General features: G+C 31.3%; 1 protein-coding gene across 1 annotated transcript; it reads right to left on the reverse strand.

The window, feature by feature from the left end:
* Positions 1-15,689: 15,689 nt before the first annotated feature.
* LOC145133640 (uncharacterized) lies at positions 15,690-18,117 on the reverse strand. Its single transcript, XM_079068571.1, has 5 exons — positions 17,982-18,117; positions 16,824-17,004; positions 16,631-16,729; positions 16,370-16,521; positions 15,690-16,217 (listed from the first exon to the last, which is right to left on the reverse strand). Exons 2-5 carry the CDS (start codon positions 16,992-16,994, stop codon positions 15,830-15,832), a joined length of 810 nt encoding a protein of 269 aa, XP_078924697.1. The 5' UTR covers positions 16,995-17,004; positions 17,982-18,117; the 3' UTR covers positions 15,690-15,829.
* Positions 18,118-18,635: the final 518 nt, after the last annotated feature.

Below are 18,635 nucleotides of genomic sequence, written 5' to 3' on the forward strand. Positions count from 1 at the left end.
ACATGCAACCCTATATACCTTGGATCTATGTTTTCTCTATTATACATGCAAATATCAACTTTTCCAAGGTATCATCCTAACTAGCATATTATGGAGTATATACAACATGAAATATAGTTGAATGACATACCTTTTGTTGTAGCTTGATTCCTTCGACCTTAAAGAGCTTAGTGTCCCAATTGTTGCACCTCAAATGGTTCACACAACACCGCCAACAATTGGAATAACTTGAGAGAAGATCATTTACACTCAAAATCGGCTAGCCCTCATATCACTAGTCACTCCTTAGTCCCAATTTCATGAGCTATGAGGCTTCTTATATAGGGTTTTCAAGGGTGAGGAGGCTGGTTAAACAAGGAAAAAAGAGGCTAACTTATGGCTTATATAGGGTACAAACCCGAAAATAAGGTTTTTTTCCTCCTCGTACGCCCAACGTACGAGGCCTCAGACCCGCATCCATCCTCCATTAGTACGCTAAGCGTACACATGAGATACACCCCGCGCACCAGCTTCTCAGCTAGTACGCTAAGCGTACCTTATGGTACTCCCCGCGTACTACTTACAAGGGCCAAATTGCAATTCTTCCAATTCCGAAGGGAAAAAAAGAAATATCTCTATTCCAAGCGTTACACTCTATTTCAAACAACATCTGTTTGACGGTCCCTTTCTGCACGCAGGTTATTGATCTCCTTATTTGCATTTTTAATCCACTTCTTAGCTTGTTTCACTTCTTTCATCGCTTCAGCAACCCATTTTTCTTTTTCATTTTCTTGTTCTGCTAGATTGTCTGCACGTTGATTTAGTGTGCGACTTCTTTCAGAGTCCCTTTCGTTTGCTTCTTCAGCAACCTTCATAGCTTGGAAAACGTCATCATGCATTTTATCCGGGAGTGGGAAATATGGGCCTTCCGGAAACGGGTTATTATCTGAACAAACATAACAATTTTCTTCTTCACAATTCCAAACACCATCGTGAGATGAAATCATTCCAATTTAATTTCAAACATTGAGGATTCCTGCTAGGTGCATTTTAAGGTCGAAAAGCAAGTGTCCGAAATAGCCATTCCGGAAAGTGGCTCCGGATCCAGAATGGGGTTCCGGAATAAGGGTCTGAAATACTGTCAGGAATCTATGACATTTACTGTTCGGAATGACTACACATACAGTCGGGAATCTATGACTTTTACTATTGGGAAATGACTACACATATGTCAGGAATCTATGACAATTACGTACAAAATCAATGTCTGGAACAACCGTCCGAAATAATTGGTCCAGAATGTGGCTCCGGAACAATGGTCCGAAATACTGTCAGGAATTTATGATATTTACTATTCGGAATGACTACTCATATGTCAGGAATCTATGACTTTTACTGTTCGAAATGACTAGTCATATGTCAGGAATCTATTGTTCTGAAATTAGGGACCGAACTATCAATTCCGGAATGTGGCTCCAGAATGTGTTTCCAGAATAGTGTCAGGAACCATAACCCTAGTAAATGGAATTATATAAAGGAATACAAGCATTAAAACTCTTTACCTTGTTAAAATTTCTACTAAAAATTCATTTCTCATAATCCAGTGAAATGACATACTACAATTGTGGCTATGAGGGTATTATAAGGACATCAACGACTAGAAATAACCCTGAACGGCTTTTTACGCTTGTCCTAGAGAGCTATGTGGGTTATCCTTTTATTATTGTTCTTTGAAGTAATATTAATTTACACAATATACGTCATGTGTTTGATCTTAAATTTTCAGGAACCACAATTTGGGTTTATTTGTTGGGTTAACAAAGCCAAAGACAATAATTCAGTGATAATCAGTAACTTATTTTGATCGAAGAAGAAAATTGAAACCCAAAATATGCACTTGAAGATAGTGTTAATTTGTATTTGGATTTTCTTTTTTGGAATCATTATGTACAAGTTGTAAGCTTTATGTTCATCAACTAAGTTTCCTTTCTATAACGCTTATTAATTTTTTTAATATGTAATGTTTGCTTGTTTGTTAGTATTACTATGGTACTATTATGTTTTTTTTCTATCTTTGTAATATGTAACAAATATTAGGGCAATAATAATATTTTTCATAATATACTGCAAATCAATTACAAACATAATTAATTGCAATTACATTGGCAATAAAGCTACAATCAAAGGGTCTTATATTTCCCATTCTGATGGAGGGGGAAGAGGGTGCGCGGTTTGTGTCGAGTAGGCAATCTGAAACACATCAGTCTGGTAATATATATAAACTATATCAGGTAATTCATGGACGTCCAAATGACGTGATGTCGCAATAGCATGACCGCAAGCTATACCCAAACTGCGCCATTTCCCACATGAACATGTATAACGGTTCAGATGAACAACACAAGTTTTTTTAAAATCAAAAACTCGATAAATGTCGGACGGGAGCAAAGACGGGATCTCTGACAGGATCTTTGTTGCTTGCCACCGAACAGACTTTTGCATCCTTTTATGAAGCACCATTTCAGCATACGGGGTGAGTATGGTAGTCAAACTCGCTGAAAAGTAAATATGATCAAATAAGGTTCTTGTACAAGTATTTAAATAAATTTAATATTTCTCCTGGTATTTTACCTGCCATTAAGCTGCGTTCATCGAAAGTCCGTTGATGTAGTCACGAATTGCCTTGGTAAGCATTATTATCGGTACTTTGCATTGATTAACGATAACACAAAAAAAAAGTTGGGGAACATCAATGTTGACTACATTCCAACGGATGTTAGGGAAATATGCTCTTGCCCATTTAACATGACCGATTTTGGCAAGCATTTCACGAGCATCAGGGTCAGATGATAGAAGTTTTCTTCAAAATCAGACACAATATGTGAGTTGAATGTCATCCAGAACAAAGGTTGTAATGTTCTGTCAAAGACGCCTCTTGTGCGCATATACTTGAACACACTTTTAGAAGTATACCCATGATAAGAATCAGGAAATACATGCTTTATGCAAGAACTAACAACATCGACCATATTTGTTATGAACGATACTTCCCTACCCTGTGTCAGAGCTTCTCTTAACCTCATAAGGAACCAAGTACAACAGTAGAGATTATTTTCCACAGCTAGACCAAATGCTATAGGGAGGGTCTGGTTGTTTCTGTCGATAGGAACCGCTACAAACATTGTTTTTAGGTACTCCACTCTAAGAGGGACACTACCTATGAAGATGACAGACAAGAAGCAACCTATGAATGCGTGGACCTGTATTTTTTGGGGAACAAAAATGAATTAATTTAGATGTAGAAACATTATATATTTTAAAGAAACAATAGAAAAGTGCAAAAAAACAAATATACCACTCATCCAATAGCCACGAAACAAGCTTCAAAACGATTCATCAAATCAGTTTTGATGTGAGTGTAAGTATGCGTGTTAGTTCGCCTAAGGTTGTGAACTTAAACAGACAGGTTGTTAAAGCTTTCTTCGTGCTGACTCTTTGAGAAACTCATTTTGAAGCAGCTTTATAAGAGATATGTAAGGTTCTAAGCGCGCGCGCACACACAGACATATATATATATATATATATATATATATATATATATATATATATATATATATATATATATATATATATATATATATATATATATATATATATATAGACGAAAAAAAAGGCTGAGGTTATAATTCGGAGTAGAAACTCCGGAATAAGTAGTCCGGAACGGATACCACAGCTCCGGAATGCTATGTTCCGGAACAAGTGGTCAATTTACAAAAAAAAATGTTGGTTATTTTTGTTAAAATGATCATTTAAAAGAGTTAGATTACTCAATTTCCCATTAAAAAAAAAAAAAAAATCAAAGATGTTTAACAATCTGATCGTGAACAAAACATTAATGTAGAAACCAAATTGAGTGTCATTATAGATGAAGGTTTTGAGGATTCAAACAGCTTACTTTGATATGTGCGACCATATCTTGAGCAGCATCGTATTCATCATCGGTTATTTCTAATGACAAATTATTTACGGATTTAAACAACTTACTTTGATGTACCCTATCTGATATCGGTTACATACAAATATTAGATATAAATAATATATAATATAATAATATAATATTTAAAAGTCATCACAAACTCACGATCAGAATTCCTGGTAGTCTCTACATATATTAGATATGAAGCTGAATTGCAAATTAAATAATATTACAAATGGTTAGCGATCCCATATATGTGAGAAACAGATCCTAGCGAGTTAGTGGCCATGCAATCGCAAGGCTTGTGGTTGTTTTGGGTACATATGTTCATCATATCATTTTATATGGCTATTTTGGTCAATAACCCATTCTCACATATCACATACTAATTAGTTCTCATTTGAACCTACAACAACACAAACACATAAAAACACACATTTTGTAAACCTTCCTAAATTAATTGGATTAACTATGGATGAAAATTGATTGAAATTCTCATCAAACTAGTGATTCTTTTGATTTGACGTCACTAAATCGTTATTATATTGACACAGGTTGTGAATCTCAAAATAACGTAACTAAGATAGATATATAAACAAGATATGTATTAAATTGGTAATTTAATTCATCTGAGTGCTCAATTAAAATTAATAAAACTTGAGCATGGGATTATAAAATTGGCTTAGGGTTCCTGTTTTGCTAACACTAATCATAATTTTAGGTCATCATTTCGGACGGCCAACATTTTGAATTATTTTTTAATATAAATTCCCTATCCCTCTAAATAACTGGAATAGTACTAAAATATCAATGACACCAATTAAATCTTTCTTAATCGAAGAAAATACTTGTTTCATATAAAAAAAATACATGGCTCCTTGTGGTTGCTATCTGTTATGGTTTTGGTTTCAATCACTCATTCACTCATTGTTAAATGAAAAAATTCACTGTTAAATGAAAAACGTTAGACATTACAAAAATTCAATATATTTTTATTTTATCTTTGGAAAAATGACTCAAGAGGATAACAAATTATTGTTTTTGTTCATATTTATTCACTTTCTTCTTTTTTATACATCATAATGTCATATATCATCAAACTTATTGAAATTGTTCACATTTTACCCTTGTGACCGACTGTTGCACCTTACAAATGTAAAATGTAAACAGTTTCAACAAGTTAGATACTATATGGTGTATAAAAAAAAGCAATAAATGTAAACAAAATTAAAAGTTCTTTTGAGAAAAAATATATGCCTGAGAACTTAAGATTTTTTTTTTCAGCAAAATTTTCTCAAAACCAACACCACCACACCATCTCTAGTGCATCGTTTAAGCCAGATGCATAATAATAAAAAATGGCGTTTATTGAAATTTGCATGTATGTATATTTATAGCAGGGACATTTTTCTTATTGTTAGACTAGGTTATCAACGTATATAGGGGTTTTATTTGTTGTTTTAATCGATTATATATTTATTCAATTTGGTTTAATCGGTTTTTTACTTCTAAAATATTAACCGAAACCGAACCAAATAAGGTTTGGGTAAATCGGTTATCAAGTTATTTTGTTTGGTTCTCGGTTAAATATGAATAACAAAATTCAATATTTCAAGTGTATTAAGAAACATTGATTTGTCCAAAAATAACTTAACAAGCAACGTTTATGTCAGTCATAGGTAAAAAAACCGATGAAAACTATAAATGTGCATTTTATATATATGCACATTTGTGAATATTCAAATTTACATATATTTACATTACAAAAAAAACATCATCATCATCATTATTATTATTATTATTATTATTATTATTATTATTATTTATTCAATTTGGTTTAATCGGTTTTTTACTTCTAAAATATTAACCGAAACCGAACCAAATAAGGTTTGGGTAAATCGGTTATCAAGTTATTTTGTTTGGTTCTCGGTTAAATATGAATAACAAAATTCAATATTTCAAGTGTATTAAGAAACATTGATTTGTCCAAAAATAACTTAACAAGCAACGTTTATGCCAGTCATAGGTAAAAAAACCGATGAAAACTATAAATGTGCATTTTGTATATATGCACATTTGTGAATATTCAAATTTACATATATGTACATTACAAAAAAAAACATCATTATTATTATTATTATTATTATTATTATTATTTTTATTATTTTTTTATTCAATTTGGTTTAATCGGTTTTTTACTTCTAAAATATTAACCGAAACCGAACCAAATAAGGCTTGGGTAAATCGGTTATCAAGTTATTTTGTTTGGTTCTCGGTTAAATATGAATAACAAAATTCAATATTTCAAGTGTATTAAGAAACATTGATTTGTCCAAAAATAACTTAACAAGCAACGTTTATGTCAGTCATAGGTAAAAAAACCGATGAAAACTATAAATGTGCATTTTGTATATATGCACATTTGTGAATATTCAAATTTACATATATGTACATTACAAAAAAAACATCATCATCATTATTATTATTATTATTATTATTATTATTATTATTATTATTATTATTATTATTATTTTTTATTCAATTTGGTTTAATCGGTTTTTTACTTCTAAAATATTAACCGAAACCGAACCAAATAAGGTTTGGGTAAATCAGTTATCAAGTTATTTTGTTTGGTTCTCGGTTAAATATGAATAACAAAATTCAATATTTCAAGTGTATTAAGAAACATTGATTTGTCCAAAAATAACTTAACAAGCAACGTTTATGCCAGTCATAGGTAAAAAAACCGATGAAAACTATAAATGTGCATTTTGTATATATGCACATTTGTGAATATTCAAATTTACATATATGTACATTACAAAAAAAACATCATCATTATTATTATTATTATTATTATTTTTATTATTTTTTTATTCAATTTGGTTTAATCGGTTTTTGACTTCTAAAATATTAACCGTAACCGAACCAAATAAGGTTTGGGTAAATCGGTTATCAAGTTATTTTGTTTGGTTCTCGGTTAAATATGAATAACAAAATTCAATATTTCAAGTGTATTAAGAAACATTGATTTGTCCAAAAATAACTTAACAAGTAACGTTTATGCCAGTCATGGGTAAAAAAACCGATGAAAACTATAAATGTGCATTTTGTATATATGCACATTTGTGAATATTCAAATTTACATATATGTACATTACAAAAAACAACATCATCATTATTATTATTATTATTATTATTATTATTATGTAACTGGCTTAGACGATGCACTAGGATGGTATGGTGATGTTAGTTTTGAAAAAAAATGACCGGAAAAAATCTCAAATTCTCACACAAATATTGGTTTTAAATTTTTTATTTTATTCACATTTAGTCTTTTTTTTTTGTATATTATATACCATCCAACTTGTTGAAATTGTTCATATTTTACCCTTGTAGCCTGTAGTAGTCAGTCACAAGGGTAAAATAAGAGCAGTTTTAATAAGTCTGATGATAGATAGTGCACAAAAAAGGAAATATATTAATTGTGAACACAATCTTTTGGTCTTTTTGTTATTTCTTCTTTTAGTATTAATTTTATAGTCATATACCAATAATTAATGGGTTTATCTAAATATCATGACATGAACTAGCATTTTGTAATTTGTCACAACTAGAAAGTGCCGCCTTCCTGCTTTGCGGGGATGCATGCGGGGTTTTGCTTATTATGTTTTAGCCACACAAAAGAAAAGTACTTCTATTAAGCGTTTTATCGTTTTGTGTGCACTGTTTGGGGGACCAAACTTGCCAACATAGGAAAGTGAAACATCCCTAAAATATCAGGTAAACATTTCATTTTAAATCAACCAAAACATTCATTCATTACCGCTAAAAGGTAAATAGTGTATCAAATATGTTTAAGGTTAACATTAGAGTAATAGCAAAATCATAAGTATGGAAACTCCAGTATATGCGATACAATCATACCAGACCCTCCCTTTGGAACCAAATGTACCTGAAACATTTAAATATAAAACCGTAAACATAAAGCTTAGTGAGTTTCCAAAAATACCTCATACCATATATATTAGTTGGCCCAACCCTAGGGGTATATTTCAACACATGTAAATGCTATGATCCCACTATAGTCTTACAATCACTTTCGTTGCTACAACCCAACTACAATCTTTCCTGCCATGATCTAACCATGGTCTTCCATGCAAGTCACAAAGACAAACAAGTGTTGTGATCCAACTATAGTCTTTCATACAAGTGTTGTGATCCAACCATAGTTTTTCATACATGTGTTGTAATCCAACCACGGTCTTTCAGGAGAGAGTCAAAAATACAATCTAGTAACCTACATAATATAGTGAGAAGACTCACCTCACACATGATATCGAATACAACAGCTCGTGTAGACGAGACTCTGGTGTTACGCCCCACCTATCGAAACATCCAAGGTAAAACCTTAGTTTACCTTCTAAAACTAACATTCTGACCAAAAGTCAACCAGGTTAAAAAGTCAACGGTCAAAGTTGATGGGTTTTATAGGTTACAAAAACAACGTGCTTGTAGAATTTCACTTAACACTTAAGGGAGCATGCAACCTAAAGGATCTATGTCTCAACTCTTTGAATGTCACATACAATGAACAACAAAATAACATGAACCATAATGAAACCCTAGTATAATCGAATGACAAGAATTAGGGTTACATACCTTTGATTTGTTGTAGTAAACAAATCACTTCAATCCCTTGTGTTTGTTGGTCTTGGAAAGCTAAGCACCAAAAGGACGGTGCCTCTAATGGCTCACACCCAAAACCATAAATCCTAGAATGAGGAGGAAAGAGGATATACACTGGAATTTTCGTTTATATACTTATCGGTAATGTCATGAACGAAATTTGCAAGCCAAGGGGTCCTATTTATAGTTTAGGTAAGTGGTAGGAAAAACAAGATTTGAATTGATTAAATAATATATTTAATAGGAAAAACAAGATTTGAATTGATTAAATAATAGATTTAATCTTAATTAAAATCCTTTCCTTTTATGCAACAATGAGGCTTCCAGAAACCCTAGAAGAGCTCCCAAAACCGTCCATGCTTAGATGGTTCTAGATATGCCACGGCGTCGTGGCAGTGTCCAGGTAAAACAGTCACAAAGATTTTCCTTCGTCACGTCGTGGCTACCGCACTTGCACAACTTAATGGGTTGAGTCCTTAATCCAAAAAACTCCTTGCTTATACTTTACATTAAGTTTCTTGGGACCCTAAAGGTCCATAAAATCCAAACTTTATGGACATGCATGACCTATGCATGTCATTCCCCAAACTAGGTTAAAATATGAGAAAAGTGACCTAAAACTTATCCATGGCTACCAAAACTATACTAACTCCTAGATCCAAAAGATATAATGACCAAGGGACCAATGTGAGCCATAAAGTTGCAAACTTTATCTCTTTCAACCTTCCAAAACTTAACTATGGACCAAACATACAAAATAACCTAGATCTATAAGGAAGACATCACCAAGATGAGAACTTGAGAACTCACAAATGGTCCAGAAGATGCAAACAATGAGTAGAGATGAGGCTTGCTTGATTTATGCATAAGAGCTCCTTCTTCTTCCTTCCAAGACCACAAAAACACCAAAATGAGTCAAGAACTTCAATGCGAGGTTAAGGTTTAGGTTTCCGAGTTTGTAGAGTAATGTAGGCTGGCGATGGACAAAATCCCAGTCATCACTTCCCTTAAATAGGGCCCAAGGACCAAAAATTAGGGTTTCTCCAAAAAGACATTGTCACGTCGTGGCCAATACATGACCACGTCGTAGTGACCTTAATGATCGGCGCGCACCAAACGATATTGTCACGTCGTGGTGATGCCTTCACCATGACATGGCCACCTATAAATCCCAAAATAATAATTAAAGTTCGTACTTGAAAATGGGTGTTACAGAAAGTGTAGGGATGAAACATTTTATATAAATTACAGGGACAATTTTTGTAATTTTTTTAAACGCATGGACCGTTTCTATAATAAAAAATACACAATGATATTTTCTGTAAATTACGATGACAAATTTTGTAATTTATTTTCTACACATGGGTCAAACCTGCCATTATATAAAAATTTATAGACATATGAATATTTTTGAAAAAAAAAACTTAATATGGACCTTTTCTATAGACCTTTTCTGTAAATTAAGAAATCATTTGAACTAACTATGGACAAATATAAAACCTTTGTTGCAGTCTTGTATGGACTAAATCTGCCAAAAATATAAAACTTTTATTGTAGAGACTAAATCTGTCAAAATACAAAAAATATATGACAACACTCAAAATATAAAAAACAATATTGTTCATACACACTTTATATATATATATATATATATATATATATATATATATATATATATATATATATATATATAATTTGGCTAGATTTGTGTTTAAAGCTTGCATATTAGTTGATAACTTTAACATTAATGATCATATTTAAAAATAAATAAATAAAATAAAAAGTGTTTCATAGATATATCGAATAAATAAACTAAAATCGTAAAAAACTGAATACAAATATAAATAGTACAATAATATTAATTTTGGTTCTTGACCCAAAAGTCAACAACAATATAAACACACAAGTACTATGTGAACTTGCAAAAGACAATTGAATAAAGTTTGTATCATGAAATATATATATATATATATATATATATATATATATATATATATATATATTATCAAAAATTGATTTTTATTTTCTGTCTACTTTATCCTAAAAATTATTATAAAGTTTATATTTCTTTTTGGTTGTTTATACTTTCAAATTGAAAATGATAGAAAGTAGATTTCGTAGCTTAGCTTTTTAGTGACATGTAATCTTGAAAGGGTGACTATTTACTCTCCATCATTATGAGTGCTTCTTTCATGTTCATCTTAAATTCCTATAATTGTTAATAAACTATAAGTGACTAAAAAAGTAAAAACAATATCCGTTGTCAAATTCAAAACCAGACCTTCAAATTATCATAGAACTTAAATAATACGATAGGTGAAATCGGCATTTTCGTTAAGACAAGTTGTATAAAAAAGAATGCTAAATTTATATAAAATTTCAATTTTGACACTGTGTTTTTTTCTCAATCAAGTCATGAAGTTTAAAAATATTTAACCAATAGACCGGTTTATTTCAAACATTTTATGTTTTTCACTTGTTGGCTTTGCAAAAAGTTGATTTGACTTTTACATGTGATCCTAATTGCAAATACTTTGCAAAAAGTTGATTTGACTTTTTCATATGATCCTAATTGCAAACACTTTGTTAAACAATTTACGTCGATATGTACTCACTTTCCATAATTTATTATTCTTTTCTTTTCTTAGATAATCACAATATTGTGTAATGACTTCCCAAGATCGCTCAAATGGTTCACCATCCCAGAATAGTGTAAGCAGGAGAATGAAAGGTGTCCACAATAACATCTCTTAAAAGAAACATTCATTGCATTGCTTATATCACTCTGGGATGATGAACTATTTGACTTGTTTGAAGTCATTGAACAAAATCATGATGTTTTGAGAGACGGAAATAAAAAGAAATAAAGGAAAGTGGGTACAAATCTATTTAAGGGTTCAATTTAAGTATTTAACTCAAATGTTTGACAACTATGATATTATGTGAAGGCCAAGTCAGCTTTTTTGCCTAGTTAGCAGATAAGAAACATAAAACATGAAACAAACATATCAATTGGTTAAATTTGTAACAAAATTACAAACTTTGTTAAATTTGTAACAAAATTATAGACTAATTTAATTGAGAAAAAAACATAATATCAAAATCGAAATTTACATAGAATTAATATATTTTTACGCAATTTGTCCTTCTCTCGTTATTTCCTTCAAATTATAGTTTATTTTGTGGTTAGAAAGGTGTACAAGAACAATTAAGATGAATATTTTTTAAAAAAAATTCTTTTTACATAATCTTTATCTTTTTCATAATAAGACGTCACTCTTTTTTATTAAAATTTTATTTTATGAGATAAGAGTTGATGTAAAATTTATCCACTACTCCTCTAGTGGCCACCAACCCGAAACTAAAGCCTACCTTTCTTTTTCCTTGACGTTTTTTTCAATGTCCAATAAAAATTTTCAGTGCAGAATATTTCCTTTCAAGAATTAATGGAAATTATTGTATCAAAAATTCAATCTGATTTAGAGAAACCAAAATTGTATTAATCTATATTATTAATCTGATTTAGAGAAACCAAAATTGTATTAATCTATATTATGTTCAACTATATATAATATAAGGATTTGTAAATCCCAAATGAAAGCTAAGTTATACACTTAGATCACGATTAGTAGGAGTGGTTATATCTTTTTGATAGTTATTAATATCAAACAAAAGCATCAAATTTGTCAACTCAATCATGATTCATCCCACAAGAGTCCAAAATCTTTCTCAAGGTATCCAATGCTATGAGGATCATATTAAATTTAACACCAGTTAAATTAGGGTTTAGTATAAACGACACTTACCTATTGACTTGTAGTTGTTTAAGTGCTATAAGTGATTTAATCATACTTAATATGATAACAACAATAATAGCCGAGGGTGTTTGGGATTGTATATTAAAAATTGGTTATGTATTTTTTTCATAGGTTTTTAATAGTTTATGTGTTACCAAAATACTCTTTAAGAAAATATGTTTCGATAAACTTATGTGATACATACGTAATAAATTGATAAGTTGATATTTAAAGAAGTTATCTTATGTGATACGAACATTCAAAATGCTTATTAGCTCTACTAAACGGCATTAAACAAAAATTGTTTTGTGCAATCCAAACACTTAAAGTAGTTTATTAAAGTGTCAAACTACCATAATTCAATAAACATTTAAAGTTTAGACAGACAATTACAACGTTCCATTAAACTAACAGGCAAATTCAAGTAACAATCAACAATGTGGCTTTATATCGAGACAACCGGGTTAGCTGTCTTGACTCTTTTTCTTGTGAGAATATAAACAATTAATATATTATAATTACAAAAATAAAATTATTACATTAATTATATTATCTTTTAAATAAAACATTAGAAAATTTCAACGTTTACAAATATTCTTTGAACTTTTGACCCGTCCTTTTCTTTTAGCTAAATCTTTTTTTTTTACTAGCTTGGATCATTAGAAAGAAAAATAACCAAAACGGACCAATTTAAAGTAAAAAATTCAAAATTATCACCTCTTTCTTAGTGTTGCTTTATGAAAATATAAGAACCATCGCTGGCTTTTGCTATGAATTGAAGAAGGAATGAAATAGATTATTACGGCATTGTTTAGTTGCTATATAGGCATGTAATGGAGCATTCATCAACTAATGTAATTCTTTCTCGTGGACATAGTTCTTGTTGCTGAGTATAAATCAAAGCTAAATGTTAGATTATATATCAAGAAGACATTATTAGAAGAAAACGAGCTATATATTAATATATATTAACAATGGTGAAGACAATATCTTTGATGCAATTTTACTGTTTAGCAAAATGGTGAAGGGATAGAAGTATGCATTGACTAACATGTTTTACACCCAAATGATAGTTTCAAGTACATGAGTTTATGATTCATAAGCAATGGGGGTGTACATGATGACGTTACACATCACATAAAGGCGTGATATTTAAAATGGAGGGCAAGGGTAAGAGTTTTGTGCGACAAGAAGGAGCCACTGAAACTAAATGGAAAATTTTATAGAGTGACAATAAGGTCATCTTTGTTGTATGGATCTGAATGTTGGCCGATTAAAAAGGAATATAAGAGGAAGATGAAGGTCGTAGAAATGAGCATGTTGCGATGGTCTTGTGGAAAGACATTGTTGGACATGATACCGAACACTATTAAGAATGTGTTAGGTGTCGCATCAATCATCGAGAAATCAAGGGAAGAGAGATTATGGTGGTTTGACATGTCCATAGGAAACAATCTACTGCTACTGTAAGAAAAGTAGAGGCGATCTCAGTTGAGGGTAAAATGAGGACATGAATTTCGAAAAGGAAGTAAGAAAATAGTGTCAAGTTAGACTTGAAGGAGTTAACGATTTCCGAGGACATGACCTTAAATAGGAGAGTGTGGATGAAATAATAATGTAGAATAGTATTGGTGTACTCTAGGATTTGGTGTTCCTTTTTTTTGCACTTGATGGTCGGTTCCACATATTTATATGTCTTCCCGTTTTTCTTATTTTTATCGACATGTGTAGTAAGTATAGGTTTTTGGCTCTTTGGCTTAATTTTTGTATTTGCCTCCATTACTCTTGTTTATTAATGGTTTACTTTGCTGACCCTACCCCTACCCCTCTCCATATGCATATTTATTGCGTCTACCAACTCTTTTTTTGGTCGTATATCCCCGTATAATTTATTATGAGCTAACGTTTTGTATGCAATGGTCTTTTACAGGGCAGCGTGGGAGCATTTACAAAGTTGTTAATTTAACTTTTATTATTATATATATTAGTTGTTACATGGGTTAATTTAAAAAAATAAATAAATAAATATAAATGTCAAAATATTTGAGAACTTTGAATTTATAAAAAAATAAGAAAAATAATGAATTATTATAATGGAAATATTTTTTATCTTTTAAATTTAAACAAATAATTTAAATAAAGAAAAGAAACTAATGAACTATAATTTTAAGAATTTTGTAATTAAAATGTAAGTTTATTAATGAAATTGATATCTATTTATTATTATATTTATTGCAATTGTTACATTAAAATATTACGTGAAAATTAATAAAATAAAAAAAATATGTGTGTAAAAAAATTAATTCAAAATAACCATCAAATGATATTTGACAAATTGAATGAGAGTTTAACAAGTGGCAAAAAAAATATTCATTTATTAAAAAATATTTGTATGTGTTTTATATTTGTTTATATTTTCTATGGGAGGTCTAGCCACTTAAAGATTGGGTTTGCGGACAATTTTACCTCATTTTAGATGAGACTAGGGTATTATTGTTATTGGCGTCGTCTTTTCTTTATTTATCAAATTTACTTATTTAGTTTTTCATTACTAACAATCAACATATTTGAATGATTAGCCCATTCATTCAAGCCAACCTAACATACCAATAGAATATAATAATTAATTTAATTATCTTCTTCGTTCCATTACATTATGTATTTTCAGACCCAAACTTCAACTATATAATTTGTAATTATGTATGATCAAATATTTAATGCTACAAAGTAAAATCAACATAAACATAAAAGCATTTAACTCAACCAATTATGAGTAGACCATTAGAGCTTTACTGAATAGTCATATTTTAGAAGTTTTATCTCAAACTTCAAAAAGCTGAATCAAATAAACCGAAACTTTCAGTTCGGTTTTAATCAAAATCAAAACGAATCATGTTCATCCCTTAGTTGAATCAACCAGCACACACTTCTCCAAAACTCACTGTTTGATGAGTGTCTAAAAGAAGGAAAGGTCAAAAGATGTCGATAAGTAAAGTCAATGTCAAATGAGTCTAGCTTTGTTAGTTGACAGCCCAAAAATGGGAGGGAAATTCTATCAGCTTCTAAATACAAATAGAAGAAAGTCGAGTAGAATTAGATTCAAACTGTCAATTTGTCATAAACTTGTTAATGGAGAAAACTCCACACTGCCATTGTCATCACCACATAACCAACTGACAGCATTATGTTAAAAGTGGATACATATAACATGACATGGACTACAGTCTACAAATGAGAAGCAACAAAAATAATGCAAGTCTCCTTTTACATACTCCACTACAAATGTAACAACTTGTTGCTGTATAAATAGCATTCTCTATGCATTCAACAAAGCAAAAACCACAACCAAAAAGTCACCTATTTTACATCAAAAAACTAAACAATTATTCTAAAAAAGCCAATTAACGGTAATGTTCCCAAGCCAAACAAAGAGGGGAAACTGTGCTAACGCGATAAAAAGCAGCAGATAATGATGCCTGCTGGAATCAAAACTTCTAACCTCTGAGAAAAGGACACGTTTCATTGTTTTCACCAAAAAGATTCCCATACAGAGACAAGTCCATGGCATCAAGAAGTAGTAGGAGTAGGACATGATGATTCTGCCAAAAACCGCCAGGCATAATCCAGCGAACGCATACCCAGCGTAAGCTACGATGTCCAGCAGAGGTGCCTCTGCACCACCCAATGAAAATAACGACATTTTTAGAAGTGAAACCTGTAAAAACCAACCCACTATTCCCTTCATGAACAGCCAGTTCAATGCTTCTGGGGTAAACCTGTAAATTAATAATAGATGTTAATTTTGTTTGATCCATTGGCAATAAAATACAACCCATTTTGCATAAACGGGTCATAATTTTGTTCTCTTACGCCTCAATGTAACTTAAAATAACATGCTACAGTATCATGTGATTAAGCTTATACTTACTTTCCTTGAAGTCCCAATGAGAAGCCAGCAAGAACAACATATGTACCAAAAGCCATTAATGGGATATACAGATCTGGAGCATTGATATCATAAATGGGAGGCTTATATGATAGCCTACCCCCTACTGGCTCAGTAATTCTTGTCCAATGACCCTGAAAATGACAAACAAAACCACCAAAATGTATAAGTTACACATACACAGAAGAAGATGAAAATGAGAGCAGACAGGGTCATAATATAAGCTGCTAAGCTACCACTTACCCTGTGAAGAAAGGGGAATAGAACAACCTTCAATTTGTTCCTCACATAATGGTCGTTGACTTGGAAATAATATTGTGGATCAGAGAAGTATCTACTAATCTGTGAAAATATGTACAATTTGAGAGTAAGAACATGCAATGGAAAATGGAAATATAATCAAATCATGGAAATTGCTGTTTTTAATGTTACTTACATTACTTTGCACGTATTCGGAGCTTGAACCTAAGATTTTTTCTCCATAGGCACCAAGTCCACCTCTGATTAGTCCTGAACTGGCACCATAAAATGGATTCCCAAATGGAGTTTGTGGTGTACTAACTGGTGGTCTTGGCACCCCAGATGGGTTTCCAAGATTATCATACATGTTCAATGATCTGAAAAGAAGAGAAAATGATGTGACACTGATACATGCATTGCATACAGCAGATTCTGAGAAGGAAAAAGAACACAAGTCTAACATAAACATTTCTTATAAGATACAGTTGAGTGAATACGGGCATATGCTATGTAGACCCACAATTATGCACATTTAGTTCTAATTTCAATAAAAAAAAATACAGGATTACTTACCATGGATGGATGGGAGCATGGAGGAAAAACAGACAGGATTACAAGAAATTCTAGATGGAACACAAGTTCACCTTTTAGCTACAGATGCACAAAAGTTATATTCTTAAGCAGGATGAAAAACATTGACCGAACAAACTACTCTTGTAAAGCAATTTGTTACTGATAATTTTGGTTTGCATAATCTTCCACTTAACTTTTACCTAGGAAGTGTCTGGTATGAATGTCATAAATTCTAGCTCATGTTCTACATTCAAGATAGATGACAGGCCTGGACATTTGTGATCAAGTTAGGTGGCTTTAGAATTCAAGACTGCTATGTATATGTCAGTCTACTTGGATCGAGCATGTGGTAAACCCATGGAACCGTTTTTGATAATACAGATACTTCTACCAATAACTATATTCGCAATTATCAACGACAACTACAAAATCATGCCAATGTTGAACTCAAAACTCGCACAAATTCGAAACACGTTTGACGCCAAGAATCCAAATAGTATAAAATACATATAGATCACCATTCTTATAGATTAAAGATATTCGGCTGATTTAACATTCGATTTGAACAGATTGATACAGTTTCATAAAATATAAAACTGAAAGGCCGCGCAAAGTACAACGATTTCGTGATCTACAAGCTAATACTACAAATCCTTGAAAATTCGTCGCAACTTATCATGAAATCGAAGAGTAAGATATGTAATAACTGATAAAAGGAGAGGTTATAACTTATAAGTGACAATTAAAAAAATACATCTATGTGGATGGAAAAAAAACGAACCAGATGAACTATCCGGCGATGAGAGATTGAATCACGTAAGATTCCGATGTCCGATGTAGGCCGCGTTAGTGGTGGTGGTCGACGGAGAGAGTAGCAGATCTGATAAAATTGGGGCTTCAGATCCTTGTGGCGGAGGGCTTGTAATTTCCTTTTGTAAAGCGGGGGCTATATTGTAATATTGGAATATGAACTGGAAATTGGAATTGCCTCGAAGCATACTAGAAGTTCAATTTACACCCTTTATTTTCAAAAAAGGTTCAAATGCACCCTTCGTGGAGACTATAAGAACTCTAATATCAATTTTACAAAATAAATGGCAATTTTGAGAAAAATTGTCTAAAACTTATCATTTTAATCAAACCTCTCATTTTTTTTTAATGTTTTTAAGATTAATCCTAAAATTTAATACATAAATTAGAGGTAATCAAGATTACAATATAAACATATTCCCAAAAAAAAGGACACATAGAAAAATTGGATGTTCATTCACATGTCTCTTTTGTTTCCGTTCTTCCGTCGTTCCAATATCTTTGTTCTTTTCATCATGATTTTACTTCAATCATATAATTCTTTTATGGGTTTTACAGTAACCATTATTAAATCATAATCGAGCCATAATGTCGCAATGATACAAACTTCAACAATTTGATTTGG

The sequence above is a fragment of the Lactuca virosa genome, chromosome 8, assembly GCF_052849685.1.
Source record: "Lactuca virosa cultivar CGN04683 chromosome 8, Lactuca_virosa_CGN04683_v6, whole genome shotgun sequence".
In the NCBI taxonomy this organism is placed as follows: Eukaryota; Viridiplantae; Streptophyta; class Magnoliopsida; order Asterales; family Asteraceae; genus Lactuca; species Lactuca virosa.

Coding starts and splice junctions, on each gene's coding strand:
- LOC145133640 (XM_079068571.1), bottom strand. CDS start 16,994: ATGTATGATAATCTTGGAAACCCATCTGGGGTGCCAAGACCACCAGTT. Junction 16,730..16,823: donor CCGAATACGTGCAAAGTAAT/GTAAGTAACATT, acceptor ATATTTTCACAG/ATTAGTAGATACTTCTCTGA. Junction 16,522..16,630: donor TATTCCCCTTTCTTCACAGG/GTAAGTGGTAGC, acceptor TGTCATTTTCAG/GGTCATTGGACAAGAATTAC.